The sequence below is a fragment of the Gopherus flavomarginatus genome, chromosome 2, assembly GCF_025201925.1.
Source record: "Gopherus flavomarginatus isolate rGopFla2 chromosome 2, rGopFla2.mat.asm, whole genome shotgun sequence".
Lineage (NCBI taxonomy): Eukaryota > Metazoa > Chordata > Testudines > Testudinidae > Gopherus > Gopherus flavomarginatus.
The window spans coordinates 98,491,066-98,510,476 of NC_066618.1; the positions used below are offsets into that span (position 1 = coordinate 98,491,066).

A 19,411-nucleotide genomic window follows, 5' to 3' on the forward strand; every position below is an offset into this window, starting at 1 on the left:
AAATCTGATACTGCAAAGTAAAATAGGCCATAGCCTCTTTGAAGAACCATTGAACTTATAATGGAACCATTGTGCAGTCACAGGTTTCTTTAAATATTTTACTAAATTAAAGCAAGTCTTTGTTTCAATTATTTATCTTGGAAATCACTGAGGTACGCTCTGACCTGCTCCAGCTATGCATGGTATTTTGTAACAAATCTCCTGAATTAGCCCTGCCCTAATAAAGCCAACGAAAGTTGTGGCTGGAGAATAAAGTGGGTTATATGAACAAATGCTGTTTTACATGCTAAATACCTAGCCATTCTTCTTACAGAAAGTGGCTAATTAATTAGCCACTATCTCCAAGGGATCAGTGACCTTGGAGAGTTGTTCAGTAAAATCTGTTTGAAGTTCTGTTTATTTCTCTGTCTCGCTGCTTCTATCGCTTTGTATCTTTTATTTTCCTGTGAAATGTGGAATGAATTCCATCAACTAAGTCATCTAAAAAGTAAACAGTGCTAAAAATGGTAAGAACCGCTTGCTAAGAGTCCTACTTCAATGGGAAAAAGAAAAAAAGATCATGTGGAGATATCGGAACTTTGTTAAAAAAAATAGCACTTTGATATCTCAGAAGAGCACACATGCCACAATCTACTGTCCTGCTATGGGAATAGCTTGATCTGCTGAACGCCGAGGCAATCATTTTGGCTTATTAATTAACCCTTCCTTCACTCTATGTGAATTTAGTACAATTAGGTCCAAGGCAGCTTTTGTCAAGTTTGTATTATTTTCTCCATGACAGTTTACATCAGCTTTTTAATGTCCTTTTTATTTCTGTTATTAAATGAGGCTAAAAATATTCCATGAGGGGGAATATCAGTGAGTTTTCCTTTTGCCATAGGTTTTTCTGAAGCAGGGGGTTGACAGTATGGTTGCATCCTTTGTGTCTGCCTGTTAGAGGGCAGATACATGGATGGGGTTTGTGAATACATAGCCAGCTTTTAGTAAAACAACGTAAATCAGCAGGGATTTTGTTTGACATATTAGTCCTGAAAGTAACCACCTTTTCTTTTGTATTTCAACAGGATATGTGTAAAAGGATGTGCCATATCAATACACTAAAACATATATGAAATAGAAAGGTTTTCTAGGATGAAATGAGGATGCAAAAGTGCTTTATTGTAAGTGGCCCATAGCTAAGGTTGCCCAATACCTTCCCATTGTGAGACCATGTTTTCAGTTGCTTATCATTTTGGAAAACTTTAATCATTTAGGCTGAAATTTTCCAGTCTCAGGCTGATTTTTTTGTTGTTGTTATTGTTGTTGAAAGTTTCAGCTAAAATAGTTCAATCACTTCTGAGACTGAGGGTAGGGAAAAATATAGTGTTTTGCCCACGTTTAAAAAAAAAATGCTTGCAACCATTTCATTGAGAAGCTCTAGCACCTCCATGCTTTTGGGGCAGGATCTTGACATTTGGCAGAGGGATTGCCATGGTGCCAGGGAAATGTCTTTTGCCATTCCCATGAACATTTTCCCAAATTACCCAAGTTACAAGCTTCTGAGAAATCACAGTTTGCGCATACTCAGTAGAGACTTGTTAAGAGTTTGTAAGCTAAAATCTCTGGAGTGTCCAGTTGCAGTGAGCACACACAGCCTCTCACAGCTATGTATGTGCTGATCAGACTGTGCACACACCAGTCCCACTGAGCTACTGAGCGTGCTCCAGTCCAGGGCTCATACAAATAGTATGTGATCATGTAATTCAGTGATATTCAGACTGCGGCTCTCGAGCTGCAAGTGGCTCTTTAATGCGTCTCCAGTGGCTCTTTGCAGCAAGTGATATTAAAACACTGCGTGTTTTAATTATTAACCAGTCTCAGTTATTAACCAATCAGAAGGCTTTTACTATGTTATTAACCAATTAAATTATCAACTTGCACTGAGTTATTGAACTTATTTGCTGTGAGATACATAAACTAAATATTTCCCCAGTCTTTTGGGTAATGTTGACTGCTAATCTGACTCCTGAACCACTGAGGTTTGAGTATCACTGATGTAATTAAAGACTGTGCCATAAAATGCATACACACACAGGGGTTGCATGAGCAACCTTTATACTGGCATCTCCTAACCTTTGCTTATGTTTCAAGCTTCATATTCTTTTAATATAACTTTTTTGGATGAAGTAAAGTGTATGTGTATATATGCATACAAGTTAGGCTCAAACAGCAAAGTTCAGATTTGCCTCCATACCAGATTGCTCCCTGAGCTCAAGGATCCCTGGATCTGGGTTTATAGTTCATCCATTGTAAACGTATGTATATTTCATCACTCGCAGATATTTACAGCATATGCTTACATTTTTTTTTCTACAAAATGTACACCATGATCTCCAAGAAAGGGGCAGTACATTGTTGAGCAGCTCTTGGAGAGGCCTTGGGAGGCAGACTGTGACTCAGAATCACACTCCATCCCCGTTTCCCCCCTGCTCAGTGTGGAAGGTACCCTGTACCAGATCTAAACCTTGTGCAATGTACCTCCCCTTCCAGGCTGGCGCAGATAGTGCCTGGGGCTTGGGAAGGGGTCAAGATATAGACCAGCTCTACTTGTGAGTCACTGAGTGTCTATCTTGTCCAAGCATATTAGAAGTGGAATTCATATGAGTTTTTTTCCCCCTTTGTAATTATGGGCTAGATCCAAGAGAGAAAATAAAATCCAACTGGCTTCTGTGGTCCCTGGATTTGTTCACAACGCCAGATGATTTTTCACAGTTTCCGTGGCACATGAGCCAGACAGATTTCTTTTTTAAACATTTCATTTAGTCCTATGTAACCATGCATTTAACCCTATGATACTCTGAAATATCAGGGTCCAAAGAGCATTAGTGATCATTATTATTGTTACCATAGCACGTAGGAGCTCCAGTCACATACCTGGGCCCTACTGCGCTAGGCGCTGTACAAATACAGAACAAAGAGATGGTCTCTGCCTTAAGCTCAGTTTAACATGCCCCTTAGCACCAAATCAAGGTCCCTGTGCACAGTGTTAATGACCTATTCACAAAGAGGTCCATGAGAGGTAAAGGGAATGCAATGGTACCCACCGACCAGCCACACAGAGTGGCTGCAGGATTTGGCTGGCCTGGTTAAGGATGTGCCAGTTGTCAACAGATGTTGATCTTTTAATGGTGACTGCTGTATCTCAAAACCACACTTTTCAGGGGATGCACAGCAGGCACAGAGTGGAATTATTAGCCTAAAATAGTCATCTTCATTCCATTTTAAAATACCATCAGCTATTCTGCTGCTAGTAAAATATCTTAACAGTGTTTAGAGCTAGATCCTGTAACTTCTGTAAAGCCCTGAGGAGTTGGGAGAGCAACTGGAGAGATTGTGTCACATTATCATCTTTGTCCAGTCTTATTTGAAACATCTCAAGTGATTGGGCTTCCACATTTTCTCTTGGCAGATTGTTCCATTGTCTAATAGATATCACTGTTAGAATGTTTTAATGGATAATCTGTCTTAATTTCAGATTTTAAAATTTCACGTCAGTATTGCTTGTACCATTTAAGGTAGGATTTTCAAAAGCGCTCTGCTTTTGGTCTAACTCTGCCCTCATTGAAGTCAATGGTAACCCCCCCAACTGACTACAATGAGAGCAGATGGGTCTCCTACTGAGATCAGTGGGAGCAGGGTTAAAAGGCTCTGCAACTTCTCACCATTTACCTACATATATACACCCCTCAAGTATTTGTATACAATTATCTTGGTCTTTTTTCCACACCAGCTCACTATATCTGGCAATAGGAAACCCTGATTTGAAAATCAGCCCTTCAAAGGCTAAACATGTCTTATGCACTTGATATAAATGCAAAGCAAATGTCATCAGTGCTACATCTTCCTCTTATTTTTCCTCTTATTAAGACAACCACTAGCAAAGATTTAATAGTACCAAATAGAGATGAAAACTCACATCAAGTATTTCCTTGTTGGCTTTTGGGGAGGTAGCCTCTCTCAATTCCTTAATAGCAACAGGAATTTTAACCTTCTCTCCTTCTGGAATCCAGAGCCCCTATAAAAGAAGAAGAAAGGTTACCTAGGTCCTTAATCCAGTGATTCACTATCACTGAGGTAATTGCAAATGCTTGTTTTTACATTTATACGTATGCTGTTTTCAGACCAGACAAACATTCTAAGCAGGCAGCGAAGGAGATATATAGCAGTCACCCTCTCTGGGTAGACTCCTGTTAATGGAGTGGCATCTGTCTCAATCTCTTGGGCCTGATTTTCAAAAACATGCATGTGCAATTACCTTGAGTCACATGTGTAAAGAGCCCAGAAGATGCATAAATGGCAATATGTGTGCACCAATATCTAATCAGTGCTAACAATCATGGCAATTCTACACAGGAGTTGGACACAACTGGACACTACTAGTCTTTGCTGAACTTGTTTTTCACTATGTTGATTATTGCGTCACTTCTAATTTATCAGCTGCTGAATGATAGGAACCAGGGTTTTCTCATGTGAAACTAAATTTCAGCTAGCCTGCTCCAAGGGTTACACAATAATCCAATCCTTAATATATAGTATGAGAAGTAAATTCACGTCAGAATGGTTTCTTGTTCATCGTCTATTATATTACATAGTCATTTAGGCAGGGGGTATTTGGGGTCAAAAGGGCAAATCCTCAAAAGCACACAAGGGATTTGCGTTCCTAAATTTCTTAGGCACATCTGCCCCCCAAGTATCTAAATTTAAAATTTGATAAGTGAATCTATATTTTACATTTCATAACCAAATGGTGTAAAACAACCCTGAAGCTTCCTCACTGAGAAATTTTTTTAGAGAGATACTCTCTAGAGAAGGAAGAATAATGGGACTGTGGAGGGGGAGGGGAAGGGAAATCATTCTGCACAGCAATAAAATAGAAAGGTTCCAGTTGCTTTTCTGTAACCCCGTGGGGTTCTTTTGACCCAATAAAAGTGATCCACAAATAAAAAGAGAAGATAAAAAAATAAAAATTCTGCTTAGCACAGTAGACTGAATTGGCCATACTTTGATTTCTCTTCTTAACATTTTAACATCCCTAAGAAAGTATTTCTGGCAGTAGTACTTTTTAAAATAGACACATCAGCTCCATATTCAGCTGTATGACTCTCGTAAGATCTTATGAAAAACTTCTTGTGTGTTCTCTCTCTCAATCTCTCAAACACGCAGATTCACACATCTACTTTACCTGGCCCAAGCTAAAGATGATTTGAAAATAACTCAAAAAACCCATGACTATGTTTTCAGCTTTCAATGCATACACTGTTTAGATGGCTTTGTGTGTGTGGTGAGAAAAACATGGTGGTCTTACCTTATAAACAGTACCAAAAGCTCCAGAGCCTAGAACTTTGACCTTTTTAAATTCTGTTTCCTTTAGAATCCTCAGAAGAGCTTGGTTTGGCGCCTCGCCACTTGGTGTTAGAGGTTCAACAAGCTATTGTGTACAAAGGAATTGGACTTTAGAAAGATATACTGTAGAGGAGGAAAGCAAGCAGCACACAACTATTGAAACTGAGCAAAAACTGTTGGTACACCTCTACCCCGACATAACGCTGTCCTCGGGAGCCAAAAAAACTTACCGTGTTATAGGTGAAACTGTGTTATGTTGAACTTGTTTTGATATATATGGAGATATACCTATCTCATAGAACTGGAAGGGACCCTGAAAGGTCATCAAGTCCAGCCCCCTGCCTTTACTAGTAGGACCAAGCACTGATTCTGCCCCAGAACCCTAAGTGGCCCCCTCAAGCACTGAACTCATAACCTTGGGTTTAGGAGGCCAATGCTATCCTTCCCCTCCGCTGGAGTACGCAGCCCCCGCCGCTGGAGCACCGCTTTACCGCGTTATATCTGAATTCGTGTTATATTGGGTCGTGTTACATCAGGGTAGAGGTGTAAAAGTAAATTTTGTCCCACATGAAGTATACATGGGGTAAATTCTGCTCTGACTTACAGCTATAAAAATCTAGAGTATCTCCAGAGTTCATGACTTCAGTGGAGTTACTCCAGATTTACACTTGTGTAAATGAGACAAGAATGAACTCCATGGAATTATTAAACCAGATTGATGTAGCATAAGTGAGAGCAGAATGTGATCTTGGCATGGTAACTAAAATTTTAAAAGAAAGTGGAGAGATGTTATTGTTCATTTTAGGATGTAAAATTTATACCCTTAAAACATGCACATAATGTTGACCAATTTAATTAAAGATTCATTTCTAAAAATAAGCCAGAAGCTAACTATCTACATTTTACAAGGTTACACTGTGGTCACCCTGAAACTTTGTAGCTTTGCCTTGCTTTACTAGATGAATTTACTATGGTATTAGAGGTAGTTTCTATACTTAGTATAGGGAATTACTGCAAATGCTAAGGGAAGATTATCTAGTTATCCAGGCAAAAAAGGGGGTTTTAAGTTGACTAATAGATTTTATTTATTTGATCTCAATTTTGTTGCACTATTTTTTCTAAAGAAACAACAAATGATTTCCCTCATATGACAGAAATTAGGTGCTTTCCTAACATTTAAAGTTCTCTTTTACTACCGTCTTGTTGTGTCCTTCTCCTGAATAGCTTTCCTAAGTGGAAGCCCACATTTAGCCTGATACAGATCTGTTTTCTGCATGCCAGCCATTTTCCTGTTTCAGTTAACGATTCTCATATTAAGGAGTACGAAATGTATAATGTGAACCAAACACAATATGTGCTATAACACTACAACTGTAGAATATGGAGGCTCTTAAAAGGTTGCTAGGTAATGTAGCAAAAAGTAGGGCAGCTTCGGGACTTTTATCACTTGACTTTGCAAAGCTAGTGAGGGAAGCGGGGTGTTCAGTAGAACCGTGAATACAATTTGCTAGTAGCTTGGAAGGAGAAAGGGAAGAGTTGTACCTGATTTGTTTTGATCCTGGATAATGCATTTTGGTGTTTCACATGTAAAATACCCAGAGGATAATACTATAACCCATATGAAGTCTATACTATGCAGCGTATAAAGTTTAGTACAAGAAGCATAAAAGCCCAGTTCTCATCCAGCATGGTAAACACATTGTCTTGCAACGGCTTTAAGGGAGATTTCTACATTCAGGATGACATTCTTGTCCATGTGGATGGTTGGTATGAGTAATCTCTCAGGTTATCACTCCCTGCACTGAATATACTGTAGCCAATAGTATAATAAAAGACTTCTGTTTTCACTATTGTTAAGCTCAAGTTTAGCAAGCTATAGTATTCCAAAAAATAAGACATGAATGGAACAGGGCAACTGAAGGCAACGTTGGCTTTGAAACTGAAACTCAGTCCATCAAGTTCTGTTCTGTGTGCTCCAGAACAGAACCCATCTTAGCCTCCCAGAGCTGTGCTGGCTCTGCAGCACTAACAGGAGTAACGAGTAGTAAAAACGGCCAAAAAAAAAAATTCCCTTATTTTTGTCACTAGAGTAAGCAGATCATAACAGGGTAGTATTTTCAAAAGCACCTAAGTGACTCAGCAGCCTAATTCCCAATGACTTTCAGTGGAAATCAGGCACCTAATTCACCTGTGAGCTATTGCAATTTTTACCCATCGAGATAAGATCTGAGATTAAGTAATATGGTGGCATATTCACATAGTCACTTTTCTAAGTAGAACTGCAGATAACGTTATCCAAACACCAGATAATATTGTACTTTATGTTTGTGCCAGGGTGATGTTAGGGCCACTATATTTTGAGCTAATAAAACAGCTCTTTCTGAGATGCTGCGGCACATCAATAAAGTTGGTCAATATATTTAGAAACCGTCTACAATACGTACCTCCCTTTCCTGAAGCAGCCTGCGCAATGTACGCTTTCTAACTATGTGACGTCTGCGCATGTAAAGCCCTATCACCAAGGCTATCACAACCAAACAAAGGATACTTCCCACAACACCAGCTGCAATGGATGGGATTTTGGAGCTAGAAGACAAAAAAGGGGAAAGAGGTCTGTTTTGGTATAAGAAATAACAAACGGTGTATTTTTAATACAGCATTCCACGTTAGAAACATGATCAGTTGAAGGCTTCAGGCTTCAGATCAGTTTTGATCTGCTTACATTCAAGCAACATGGGTGTCAATATTCTGAAGTTTCTCATTTAGTGTCTGTGGGGTTTTATATAGAGCTGTTTACTTTTTTTTTTAAACTTCAAAATGGCTTCAGATGCAGGTTTGAAATAGAACAGTTTATATTTTTTCCAAATGCTTTCATTAAACCTTTATGGAAACTATTTTTGAACATTTTCTTTGACTGAAAACAGGGGTTCAAGAACATTTTCAATAAAAATTTAGAGTAAATGTGGGGAAAAATGTGAAATTTTGAAAAAAAAAGCCAACAGTTTTGCATTAAATTTTTTATTAAAAAGAACGACCATTCTTCAATGAAAAAAACTTCATTTGAAAATTTTTGACCTTGTCTACTGGAGGTATATATGTATTTAATCTCTTGATTCCTTTTTTCCAGTCTTTTATTGTTCAGAATTTTATAAGTAATTGAGACCCTAAAGTATGCTTTGGTCTTAAACAGCCAAATTAATATATTTCTCATGTTAATCTAGGATTTGTGAACCATTGTCATGGTCTCTTTATATTCTGCATATCACTATCTGCTCAAATAGTTTTAAAACCGTTTTGAAGAGACACTGTATGGTAAACACCACATTGGATGGTGACTGACTTACTCTTTCTGTTTGTCTTGATGATTTTAAAACTGTTATTTCAATACAAAATATGAACAGAATTTTGCTTTCAGATTCTCACAAAGGATCTTCCCTCAGAAACGATGCACTTGAAGTACACAGATCTCTCAGTGACAGCACCAAGAATCCCATACATCTAGGCCAGGGGTTGGCCACCTTTGGCACGCGAGCCGATTTTGCCTGGCATGTGGCTGCTAGCCGGGGTCACAGCCAGATGCGTGAACAGAACTCCAGGCCGGCAGAGGCAGAGCGGGGCCTGCGGCAGGGACCCCAGACCTCCAGCAGGTACGCCCCCCGACTCTCCCCTCACCGCCGGGGCATGGGGCCTTGAGCCTGCTGCAGGAGGGGCGGCAGCGGGGGCTCACAGTCCTAGGAGCTGCGGAGCCCGAGCGCGGTGAGGGGGAAGCTGGGGGGCACACAGGGACCGCTGCCCACATGCATCTGCTGCAGGAGCCCCCTTGGTGGGCACCAGCCGCAGCCTGGGCAGGTGTGCCCCCCACCTCTCCCCACACCGCACTCAGGTTCTGCGGCTCCTGGAAGTGTGACCCGCCACCGCTGCTGCTACCCTTCCTGCAGCTCCCTCGCTCCCACTGCCTCAGCAATCCACGTGGAGTTTTGCCTCCACGTGGAGCCAGCGTCTGACTGGCATGGGCCTGGTAAGGGTAGTCGTGGGGGGCAGTCAGGGAGCAGGGGGAGGGTTGGATGGGTCAGGAGTTCTGGGGGTCCTGTCAGGGGGCGGGGAGTGGTGGGATGGGGTGTGGGAGTCCCCAGGGGTCTGTCTGGGGGTGGGGGTGTGGATATGGGTTGGGGCAGTCAGGGTGGGAGGATCTCAGGGAGGGGGCAGTCAGGGGACAAGGAACAGGGATGCTTAGGTAGGGGGTGGGGTTCTGGGGGGCAGTTAGGGGCAGGGGTCCCAGGAGGGATCAGTGAGGGGACAAGGAGTGGGGGAGGGGTTGGGGGTTCTGACCGGGGCAATTGGGGTGGGAAGTGGGAGGGAGTGGATGGTGGTGGGGCTAGGGCAGGGCTCTCTCCTCTTTTTTGATTGTTGAAATATGGTAACCCTAGACGAGGGGGGAAGACGGGGGGTGCATCCACTGCAGCCTGTGGGAGCCCCCGAGGAGGTGCCAGGCCACAGCCTGGGCAGGACGGGCGGGGGGCGCAGCTGCTTCCTGCTAGCAGTGCCGCCGCCTCTGCAGGGCTGCTGCCCCCCCTGCACCGTGCCAGCTCCTCCATGGCTGTGGCTCGCTGCTGCCACAAGCGGAACGCTCTGGCTCTCTGGTGCCTCCGGAAGGCGGCTCCTCCCTGCCGAGCTGCTGTAGCGGCAAAAGCTCGGAAAAGCCAGTGGCACGGGCCACCTGGGTGGGGTGGGGAGGGCTTGTGGGGGGGCTGTGCACCCTCCAGGGGAGTTCAGGGGGGAGAGAGGGGGGGAAACTGGTCTGGGGAGCAGCTCCTGGGCATGGCTGGCCCCTGGGGTCTATAGAGGCTCGTTGGGATTTGCCCCTCAATGAACCGATGTGTGTGTGGGGGGGGGGGGCGGGGGCACAAGGTGGAAGTTTTTTTAGGGCACAAAATATCCTTGCACCAGCCCTGCCCCGGGGGGGGAGGTGCACGCCAGGTTAAGAACCACTGCATAAACTGATAAGATCTGCATTTTAATTTAATTTTAAATGAAGCTTCTTAAACATTTTAAAAAATTTGTTTACATCCAACAATAGTTTATAGACTTATAGAGAGAGACCTTCTGAAAACATTAAAATGTATTGCTGGCATGCAAAACCTTAAAATAGAGTGAATAAATGAAGACTTGGCACACCACTTCTGAAAGATTGCTGACCCGTGCTCTAGGCCCTCAGCTAGCGAAGCACTAAAGCACTCGAGTAGTCTCATTGGCTTCAATAGGGCTATTCACATGCTTAAAGTTAAGCACATGCTTCACTGAATCAGGGCACTACTGTGCAGTGTCCAGTACAAAAATGGAAATATGGATATGTTCTTCCCAACCATATCATTAATTGTGATGAATGCAATAATTACCCCAATGGACAGCCTTCAAGACCTGGTCCTTTGCACCTGTAAAAAATGATAATTACAAATATATATTAGCATGAGCACCTACTCTGGAATAACTGTATTGTCATTCACAACTTACCTTTTTAAAAAGCTGTCTGAATATTAACTTTCTGATTAATAATTATCAAACTTTTTGGGAGTATTATTTTGAAAGCTTTGCTGCAGAATCAGGGTCCACAGGCTAAGGTGTGCTATATATTCAGTTGAAAGGACAATTTATGAATGTTTGCCTATGAACGTGGAAGAATACAGTCATGGCATATATACACATTATTTGAATGCACTATGGATCCCCAGCATCCTTTTCCCCCCAATACCTCTGCAGTCTCTACAAGTGTTGCCTTATTCAACAACTTCAAAAGAACTGACTTGTTCATCCCTACCTTGGGGGTGCACAAAACAACTGATCACAAAGAGTTGTTTGGTGGCCTGTGTGAAAGGAGCTAGTGATCTTGCTCTGAGTGGGCAAATGTTCACTGCAACAGGCTGGCCCTCTTGTTAACAGGGTGGCAAGGACTGAATACATCTGGAAACAGAACTAACCTTTCACTAGTGGAGATCCTTCATACAAAGCATGGGCCTATGAGGAAAAGCTTGCATTGCTGCTTATCACACTGTACTGCACCTGTTTTATGGATCAGTGAAGGACATCAGTGTCCAGGCCTTCTAGTCTAATGAAAAATATCACTAGCAGACAAATCTCTTCATCAGTGAATAGTATGGTATTTGGTTGCACTATTCTACCACTGAGTGCACCATTCGTATAAGAATCTATGATATTTTTCACTGAGGGTCTAACCTAGTTTTACTGACACTGAGTAGATTTGCGCTAGAATGTATATGCCAAGGTACGATATTATGTAGAATCCTCCCAGGAATCATTCATTTCACCCTCTGTGTTAGTTTAAATGCACACTACCTTCCAGATGCCTTAAATTCATTTTGGCAGACAGCATATAATGCACACTTCAGCTGCATTAGAAGATGAAAATACAGTGACTGCATATTCCAACTGGAAGTACCAGAGTATGAGATAAACAGAACATTCTTAAGTACTGTTGAGCGGTAAGATATGTGCACCTCCTGGGAATTGTGGTCCTTGTGGTATCTACCAAGAAGGGGACAGTACTGCAGAAACAATTACATCATTTCTGAAAAATGGAGCCGAGCAAGGAGAAGAGTCCAGTCTGGGGCTTCTGCCTCCCACTCTTACTGAAAATACAACATCTCAAAGCAGACAAAGAGTAGGTCAAGCAGGGAATAAGTAAGCCAGGGCCAGGAATGCAGTTCTGAATTCCATTAGTAGGAAAAAGGAGTCAGAGCCATTTTAAAATGGCAGGTGGAGATGGAGAATTTATTCCACAAATTATTTTAAGGTCCTTGGGGAGCCTACTGCTCATTTTCTTGGATCTATCTTTGTTATCCTAATCTTTCCTTGTGTTTTCAGTGCCAATACAGTGCAACAGGGCTCAGCGTCTGAAAGGTTCAGTGAGTGCATTGAGCTCCCATAGAAGAATTTGTCCGGAACACACTTCAGGTGTTTTGCACATTGGTTCCTGAAGCCCGAGTGTGCAACTCTGCCAATGTTCTTCATCTGGTTATGGTTTTCTTTGTTTGTTTAGTTGTATAAGGAAACATAACAAGTGTGTGTATGTGTGTGTGTCTGTGTGGGTAGCAGGACAGAGGGAATACCTACGCCTGTAGGGAATGTGCATGAGATTGTGCAGGGCTTCTCCTTTAGGTCAGCTGACTAGAATATTTGCCTAGGACGCAAGGTCTAGTTCCACTACCTTCTAACACCACTAAATGAATGTTTAAGGGAAAAGGGTGTATAACACCCTCTTCTGCTATAGCTGTGCAAATAAAACGTTTCAAGGGCATTTCTTTTACAAAATGCCAATTTCCATGCTCCCTTCATTCTGAGCAATTCTCCAAATGGTTTCTGTCTCAAAAGAAGATGTATTATTCTCAACAAATGAAATGCTCCCTTAATGCCCATAGTCTGAGATTAGATTAGAAACTTGAGGCTGAAAAAGGTGTGTAGATTTTCGTCTGTGGCCTTTAGTATGAATATCCATACAAATCCAACAATGTGAAGGGTACCAAGATAAAGTTAAAAGATGTTTGGGGAGAAAAATGATGGATCAGATTATGCTTTTCAAATCCCATGTGATTTTCTGATTCATATCACAAGTCAAAGGAGAAGCAAAGTACATAACAAATATCCACCCAAGGCTAAATATAACCATCTTTCTTAATGTGGAATTTTATGATGACACCTAACATAAGTAAGCTATATTTTATGGAATCTAAAATATCACTTTTTTCATTCTTGAATTATTTTTCCTCTACTTCTTACAGAAACTAAAATGAGAAATGTGACCTTGTATTATACACTGTCCGGGGATCTTAAGTATATATTAGCCTGAACCTAATGGTGAGTGTACTCTGAGATCTCTCTCTGCTATCCACTCATTGTAAAATTAGTGCAGCATCCAGACCCTGAAATGATTCTATCCTGGTGCTATCTGGAACTTTTTCATCTGTCTACATAAATATTAATCGTATCGGTGCAGATACAACTAATTATTTCCCAGTTCCATCAAGATTTTAAACAACTTTCTCCTGAACCCACTGTTTCTAATTTGATGTCATATAGCCAGGTTGTTTTGATTTATGGCCCTTCAGAGGAGACTCAGACTGTAACAGCACAGGTTACCTTACAGTCATAAATTAAATGGGAAACTATCAGGCTTTTTTTAAAGCCTTAAAAGACCTTTCCTCTGTCCTTTCTTTTTCATTAACCTTCTAAATGACAGGCAAATATGTCCCACACATGCAATGGCTGCAAAAATTCTTCGTGGATATTTAACATGAATGATCTCAGAATATATAAGTCAGTGGTAACTAAATTTGTAGGGAGGCTCTATCAGTGATGAAGCCCAGAACGATTAATTATACTTCTGCCTCTCTCTTTGTAGTTCCTGCTGCACTACCATACCCATTAGAATGAAATTTACTTGTAGTACCCTGGGAAAATAATTAGGGAAATTAAATTCTATCATGTTTGAGAGATTAATCAGGTTAATGTGTTTCATTAGTTGCTGGAAGTATGACCTGGGTAATTCCAGGGCTTTGGAGCAGTTACTCTCTCTTTAAATGAAGTGTACTTTCTCAGCTTGGAGAGAGAGACAGAGACTTAGTGCAGAAAAATTCCCAAGCTATTAGAGAGGGAGGTGGAAGAGAAAGAGCCATTTGGGCTGAAAAAGTGACGGATGCATTTTTCAGTTTGCCTTATGGAAAGTTGAAAAAGAAGTGAAATCCTCAACAGCAAGCACAAAGAAAGAGAAAACTGGTGAGTACACAAACCCAGTGCAAAATGGGGAACTTTTGCCAAAACCTGGAGAATGGGGTGCCTCTTGCTGTGTATTTGGGCAGCTATTGTGTCCTGGTCTCAATTGGGACCTCTAGGAGCTACTGTAATATAAATAAACAACAACTGCAAACTTATCCCACACCTCACTCAAATCAGAGATTAATTTGAATTTTAATCTTCATTCACTGCCTTAATATGTCATATTATGGGAAACATTGAACCTTTTTTGGATATTAGAATAATCTTGCCCCACTACACATTCATCCTCCATGGCTCTGTCATTTTAAACCTCTCTACTGCTCAAGCCAGCGGAAAAGTTGACATTCCTGGTGAAATTCAAACTGCTTAAAACTCTGGGCTGAGGCATTAACAGTTCACAACAAGCTGTTACAGAACTGACAGCTACACCCAGATTCAGCAACTTGTATTGATGTATTGTTGTTGAACAATGTATTGTTCATTTGACTTCAGTTTTCTATCTTTCTAGCAGAATCACACAGTTAAAAGCTTTGTTTAGACATGATTAGCCATTGTTCTGCTAATGCTATCAGCTAAAGTGGGCTGTAATACTTTTGTCTAATTTTGGCTTCTGGGTTTAGTGCGCGGGTGCTGGGTGCTATTGGTGGCCTGTGACATGCAAGAGGTGAGCCTAGATGATAGAATGGCTCTGTGACTCTATGCTTTTACATGGGCAATCATGTAACAATGACATTGGTTTACTATGGCCAAGTTTCTATCAATGGGAACCAATGGTAATGGTTACTTAGAGTGTCATTTTTCAATGAAGATCATTCATTGTATGATTGAAAAGCACAAACAACCTTTGTCTGCAATCATGATAAAACACAGGGAAATCATCAATCCATATGACATAATCTGAAAAACACTGCACTGAATTTCATGATAACTTGAAACACACCAGGTGACTTAGGGCAGTGTTTCTCAATGACCAATCCATAGACTGGCGCCAGTCCCTGAGATCTCTCTGACACAGTTTAAGAAGGCAGTAAGCTGATCCCTGATCTCAAAAAGGTTGAGAAATACTGGCTTCAGGCGTGTCTATATGGGGGAAAAAGCCCACAGTATCTAGTGCACAGTAATTCCCCATGTGGACACTGTTACTGTGCATTAAGAGTGCTTTGTGTGCCTGAACGTAGTGCATTTTGAAAGTTACATGGGGAGCTACGGTGGAATAGCTAGTGCACTTTACTTACACACCCTAGCTCACTGTGCACTAACTTCTCCTTGCAGACAAGCCCTTAGCTTCCAGTCATCTATGAAGTGATAGTGCAGCCTAATTAACACCCTCCTTTCTTTCTCTCCATGAATGTGCAGGTTTGTGCCTTATCAAAAGCAGGCTCTGTTTTTCAAGGCTTGGCAGGGAGGTAGTTGAATACATGAGGAGGACATAAGACTTGGGCCAAATGTCAATCTGAGTCTGGGAAAAACACCAATGAGAGAGCATTACTTGAAACCAATGCAGGACAAGAGTCAAATTTCAAACCCCATCCCTCTTTCTGTGCATCTAATGTAAGCGCACAGTATGAGGGGACCCCATTATAGATGAAAACTTCTCTGTGTCTCTGAACTATGCTAGTCCCTTGGCCAGTCCATGGCTGTACCACAAAATGGAACTGTGTTTGCAGCCAGGCCCTGTCACATAGTTGTACTGATGGGGCAGACAGGCCCTAAATTCCAACCCAGGTGAAATTGCCTTGTTCTGTACGCTCTCCCTGAAGCTCTGGTATGGGTCACTGATGGAGAAGATGGACCACACTCTGACTCAGTATGGCAGCTCGGATGTTCTTAGCATATGAAAAGAGAGGAACCTCTGGGAAGCATTAAAATGCAGTGTATGCTTGAGACAATCTGTTGGTATTTTGCTCCAAAAAAATCGAAGTCACAATGAGATATATGAGCAGCCACTCATACTATTACATTCATCTTAAAGGCATGGGACATACTTAGTACTCTTGTGAGAAACACGTTTATAAATGATCTAACAGTGCACCAGATGTCACTATTGCTCCAGACAAATACAGCCGACAGAGCATTCAACTGGTGGGGAAAAAAGTGAATCATAACATAGGAAACTTGTAAAATTCCAGAAAGTCTAATTTTAAAAATAACCTTGTTTCAAGTCTGCTAAACCATTTTCTCCACTTTGTTTGCCTTTCCTGCAGACTAGAAGCACTACAGAACTTTACCTATTCCAAACTCAGCAGCACTTTGCTTACATTACCTGCAAATTCATAACCTCTTTAGTTTTCTATTTTTTTCAAATGGATGACTTTATAGTGAGAAAAATCACAAGGAAGAAATACTTTACTCCTTCCAGTTCTGCGTAAGCAAGTATTTTACCTACCCACGTGTACAATTCGGATGACAGAGCTGACACACTAAATTTTCATCAGCGTATTTCCAGACTAATGTATCATTTTCACCCAGAACTCCAGCAGGGCAGGATTTAACACAGTGAGGGCCATCTATATAGTGGGCACACTTCATGCAGTTGTCCGGACCCTGAATAAAGAGCAAGAAATTGTTGTCTGTAATAGATTTGCCCAAGCCATATATTGGCATATGCAAGAAGAGCCTCTCAGAAGATAAATAAATGCATGTTTGATCATTTGAAATTCTAAACATGATTCAGTGTTTTATCCTAGTTTATTATCCTATTATTGTACTACATGAAATGCTTGCAAAGTTTTAAGCCTCTTATATAATATGTTGGGTGAGATACAGCACCTGATGTTAAATTAAATAAATTTCTCTCTGGGTATCAATGCTGAGGTATGATTCCTGCTATTCTGTAATTTTCCTATTATCTGTCCTAATAAAAACTTACATTTTTGGTTTAATACTCTGAATAAAGATGCTCTGATAGCAAATAAGTTTAAAATCAAAGGGCCTGATCCTCATTTAAAGTAAATCACCATTACTCTATTGAAATCAGTGGAGTTATATCAATTTATACCAGATAAGGATCTGGCTCATAAAGCTTTTTCATTCTCTGTATAATCTATGAGAACATTTCTTTCTTCTACTCTGAAGCAGAAACTGCGTGAAAATAGAAAAACCCATCAAATTTCTAATCTGAAGTGCTTTTAGCTAAAGTTTAGATGAATTGCTCTGGCATGATCGGAAATAATGTTTTTACTGAGATTGTGGCAGGACCCAAAATGATTTAGGTACGCTCTAAACAGAGGAACAAGTAGTCCCAGGCAAAATTGCCTTTTCCGAAGGAAAAGCTGGAAGTGTTGTGTTCATGACAATCAGAAGGAATCAATTGTGTTCATGACAATCAGTATGTCAGCAGAATATAACTTTTTAGTTTTATGATGTGAGTAAGCAATTAATCACAAACATGAAGAGACTATTCTAACTTTAAAAGAGAAACTTCCTTGATGGCTCATTGCCACACAGGAGCCCCAGGTATGCTCCAGAAAGTAGTAGGCTAGATCCTTAGCACTGACCGCAGTGGAACAACACTAATGTATTTATGTATTACACCTCTACCCCAATATAATGCGGTCTGATATAACGTGAATTCGGATATAACACGCTTTACCTCATTATATCTAAATTTGTGTTATCACAACCGGTTCCTCTGTGCCTGCCCATTACTTGCTGCAGCCCTTCTCGGGCCCCTCCCGCCCCAGCTCACCTCCGATCCACGTCCTCCCACAAGCGTGCAGCAGCTCTGCTTCTCCCCCATCTCTCCCGGACTTGCTGCGCCAATTGGTGGAGGGGAGGTGACCTGGGGCAGGGGGGCTGCAGCAAGTAAACGGGGGCGGGGGGGGTGCAGAGGAACCTCTCCCTGCCCCAGCTCACCTCTGCCCCGCTGCCTCCTACTCCTTCTCCCACGAGCACACTGCTCAGCTCCACTACTCCTCCCTCCCAGGCTTGCCACACCAAACAGCTGATTGGCACGGCAAGCCTGGGAAGGAGGAGGGAGAAGCAGAGCTGGGGAACGCTCGTGGGAGGAGGTGAAACAAAGGTGAGCTGGGGTGTGGGGGCCCCGGGGAGGGCCGCAGCAAATAATGGGGGGCGCAGAGGAACCACTGCCCGCTACAACTCATCTCCACCTCCTTGCCCTAGTGAGCCACCGCCGCTCCACTTCTCCCTCCTCCCCGGCTTGCCGAGCAAAACAGCCGATTGGTGCTGCAAGCCTGGAAGGGAGGGAGGGAGAAGCGGAGCGATGGCAGCATGCTCAGGGAGGAGGCGAAGGTAGAGTAAAGGTGAGCTGGGGGAGGGAGCTGTTCCTCTCCCTACCCCGATATAACACAGTCTCACCTATAACACGGTGAGATTTTTAACACGGTGAGATTTTTTGACTCATGAGGACCATGTTATATCGGGGTAGAAGTGCATTATTTGTAGTGTCTAGCAGCCCCACTCATGGACTGGGGCTCTACTGTACTTCCTGCTGTATGAACACACAACAAAATGATGGTCCCTACTCCAAGGAGCTCACAATCTTAGTAGCTGGGCATCTGGCCCAGGGTTCTAAGCTGGGGTTCTCAACCTTTTTCTTTCTGAGGTGCCCCCAACACGTTACAAAAATTCCACAGCCCACCTGTGCCACAACAACTGTTTTTCTGCATATAAAAGCCGGGGCCAGCGTTAAGGGGTAGCAAGCAGGGCTATTGCCCATGGCCCCATGTCACAGTTTATGCCACGGGTTCCAGCAAGTCTAATACCGGCCCTGCTTGGCAGACGCCCTGAAACCTGCTCATGGAACCCCAGGGGGCCGAAGATACCTGGTTGAGAACCGTTGTTCTAAGCTAGGACTGCACAACATGCGGCCCGCGTGGGCTCACTGTGTGGCCCATGGGGGGTGAGCAGGCAAGCAACGGGTGATGGGGGGGCTGAAGAGGCAGGTGGGCAGTGGTGGGGAGTGAGGCGGCGAGCCTGGGGGGTGGGGAGCTGAGGAGGTGAGTGAGAGGGCAGTGGCGGGGGGGGGAGGGGCAGGTGAGCCATCAGTGGGAGTGAGGGACTGAGGAGGCGAGTGGGTGGGCAGTGGCGGGGGCTGAGGAAGCGAACGAGGAGTCAGTGGCTGACCTGTTCTACTGATCTGGTCTGGCTCCCATCCCCTCTCCAAGGGTTGCAGCTATCTGGAGGTGCTGCTTTCCATGCCTTCCTCATTCACACCTCACTCATTTAACAGGGCAATTGATTACAAAGTTGGGGGAAGATCTTATTCTACTTCTAGCAAAAA

At 42.6% G+C, this 19,411-nt stretch overlaps 1 protein-coding gene across 4 annotated transcripts in view; it reads right to left on the reverse strand.

Annotated features, from left to right (window-relative positions):
• The window catches only part of EGFR (epidermal growth factor receptor), a 217,374-nt gene that overhangs the window by 19,748 nt on the left and 178,215 nt on the right, over positions 1–19,411 (reverse strand). For all 4 annotated transcript variants that reach the window (XM_050937671.1, XM_050937670.1, XM_050937669.1 and 1 more), the window contains 5 exons: positions 16,556–16,713; positions 10,779–10,814; positions 7,827–7,968; positions 5,345–5,467; positions 3,956–4,054 (listed from right to left, as the gene is read on the reverse strand). In XM_050937671.1, coding sequence (XP_050793628.1) covers positions 3,956–4,054; positions 5,345–5,467; positions 7,827–7,968; positions 10,779–10,814; positions 16,556–16,713 — 558 coding nt within the window. The remainder of the gene's footprint in view (positions 1–3,955; positions 4,055–5,344; positions 5,468–7,826; positions 7,969–10,778; positions 10,815–16,555; positions 16,714–19,411) is intronic.